Source organism: Octopus bimaculoides, chromosome 28 (assembly GCF_001194135.2).
Source record: "Octopus bimaculoides isolate UCB-OBI-ISO-001 chromosome 28, ASM119413v2, whole genome shotgun sequence".
NCBI classification, from domain to species: domain Eukaryota; kingdom Metazoa; phylum Mollusca; class Cephalopoda; order Octopoda; family Octopodidae; genus Octopus; species Octopus bimaculoides.
Genome location: NC_069008.1, coordinates 176,394 through 178,908, shown reverse-complemented (window position 1 = coordinate 178,908; position 2,515 = coordinate 176,394). Strand labels below are relative to the sequence as shown.

The 2,515-nt window shown below is 41.0% G+C and overlaps 1 protein-coding gene across 2 annotated transcripts in view; it reads left to right on the top strand.

Moving 5' to 3' along the window:
• The window catches only part of LOC106873330 (uncharacterized), a 6,371-nt gene that overhangs the window by 2,024 nt on the left and 1,832 nt on the right, over positions 1-2,515 (top strand). The window contains exons 5-8 of one of the 2 annotated variants that reach the window (XM_014920654.2): positions 311-474; positions 1,098-1,190; positions 1,943-1,993; positions 2,187-2,361. In XM_014920654.2, coding sequence (XP_014776140.2) covers positions 311-474; positions 1,098-1,190; positions 1,943-1,993; positions 2,187-2,361 — 483 coding nt within the window. The remainder of the gene's footprint in view (positions 1-310; positions 475-1,097; positions 1,191-1,942; positions 1,994-2,186; positions 2,362-2,515) is intronic. The other variant, XM_052977589.1, reaches the window with a different exon arrangement.

The following is a 2,515-nucleotide window of genomic DNA, read 5'->3' as shown; positions in this document are numbered from 1 at the left end:
CATCAATTGCTATGAAAAAGCAGGAAAAATACTCTCACAGTAGAAAGATTTGAATTCTATATTACTTCATAAACAGGACGATAAAGACGATTTTAAGAAACCATTTCACTCTTGTCCCACCTCTATAAGCTGTTTATAAAGATCAGTTTGTCTTTTTCTGTCAGTTTATTTTTTTATCTCCATATTTGTCTACATGTCTGTCCACTTCTCTCTCTCTCTCTCTCTCTCTCTCTCTATCTCTCTCTATCTATCTACCTACATATCTATGTGTCCCTCTATTTCTCTCTTTCTCTGTCGGTCTCTCTTGCAGGAATCCAGTACAATTTGGACAACAACTTCAGGCCCTGCCTCATAAAATCCTCCTACACCTCCCTCGCCGACCTCGAGAAACTAAGCTGGAGCTATGTGTTGCACGTCGATGACATCTACAGTCTCATGACCCTTAACACGGCCATGTTTAACTACAAAGGAAAAGTAAACAAGCCCCTTCTTATCCCCATACATCTAACACATTATTAAATGGGTGCACAAGCTTGGATGGCCATTGTTGGACTGGCAAAGTAATTGTTGTTTAACCCCATGTCAGCCCTGATCCAACAGACCTTTGATCAAAGAGATTCCAGTGGTGACCATCCTGGCTTTTATTTGAAGATAATGTTTATGGATGTGGTAAGAAGCTTGCTTCCCAACCACATGGTTCCAAGTTCAGTCCCACTGCGTGGCACCTTGGGCAAGCATCTTCTACTATAGCCTCGGGCTGACCGAAGCCTTGTGAGTGGATCTGGCATATGGAAACTGAAAGAAGCCCATCATATATATATATATATATATATATATATGCACACACAAGTATATATGTGGGTGGGTGTGTATGACTTTGTGTCTGTCCCTCCATCATTGCTTGACAAACTGTGTTAGTGTGTTTATGTCCCATATAAACACTTCGGCAAAGAGACCGATAGAATAAAGTACTAAGCTTAAAAATAAGTCCTGGGTTCAAATTGCTTGACATAAACCCTTTAATACTGTGCTGCCCCAGCATGGCCACAGACCAACACATGTTAGATTTAAACCAAGTCCCTCCGTTTCCCTTGCAGCTTAACGTTCGTGGTTTAACAGTTGATGTTTGGGGCAGGAAGAGCACCATCGCAGGCGGAATCACTATCAACCGGGAGTATTATTTCTTGAAGGTAATTCCATATTCTACACTCACCTAAAACAACCACGGAAGAGACACATGAATTGGCCTGTCAGCTGACACACAATGGCTCAAAGCAATCATAGTGATTAATAAAACATTTCATGAATTCCATTTTCTTTTTCTTTCTCTCATATTTTTAGTAAAGTCTATGGACATGAAGGAATTCCTGAAATAAACCCAGTCATACTTAGGGCCATACTGACGTTGACATCAGGTAGCCAAATACAGTGAACAGGCTTTAAACTGCATACTACAAGGTGTATACCCAAATTCTAAATTATTCTAGGTTCAGGCCCCCCCCCCTGCATGGCACCTTGGGTAAGTGCCTTCTACCATAGCCTTGGGCTGACCAAAGCCTTGTGAGTGGATTTGGTAAATGGAAACTGAAGGAAGCCTGCCGCCTGCGTGTGTCTGTGTGTTTGTGATTGTGAGTGTGTTTGTGCTTGTCCCCACCCTCAATCGTTGCTTGACAACCAATGTTAGTGTGTTTACATCTTTGTGACTTAGCAGTTTGGCATTAGAGACTAATAGAATAAATACTAGGCTCACAAAGAATAAGTCCTGGGGCTGATTTCTTAAACTAAAAGATAGTGCTCCGGCATGGCCACAGTCAAGGACTGAAACAAGTAAAAGAATAAAGTAAAAGAATACATCCATTTGCGTGTGTATAAATAATTACACGCACATATTATTATTATTATTATTATTATAGATATTATTGCTGTTGTTGTTGTTTTGTAGACGCTTCACACCGCCGTCCCCATTGGAATATTTCAAAAAGCCTTCAAATTGGTAAGTTGTCATGGTTACTGTTGTTGTTGCTGTTAGAAATCCTCAGATTTTTACAGTTCCAGTGAGGGATTGGATCTGTAGTCTTCGAATCAGCTTTCACCTTTCTGCATTTTTTATGTATGTATATATGTATGTATGGGTGGGTGGATATATTTATATATACCTAACAATATCTTATTTCCTTTATTTACAGCCAAAAAACAACAACGATGATGATGATGATGATGATGATGGAACAGTGGAGTTAATAAACGAATCATGGATACATCTCTATGGTTACGTGCAGGGACACGTCCACCTGGACAACTTCAACATAGAAAGCTGCTTCCACTTGAGAGAAAGGTTTTATATCAACTTCCAGTTAGAAGGTAAGATGGGGGCAGCATGAGGGGCGAGGTAGTGAGGGGGGCGGGGGGGTGAGTGAGATGGACAGGGTGGGTGGAGGGTGGTAGTAATCATGAAAGGGGGAGGTAGAATGCATGCTCATGTGTAAATGTGTGTGCCTGGTGTCCCCTTATCAGA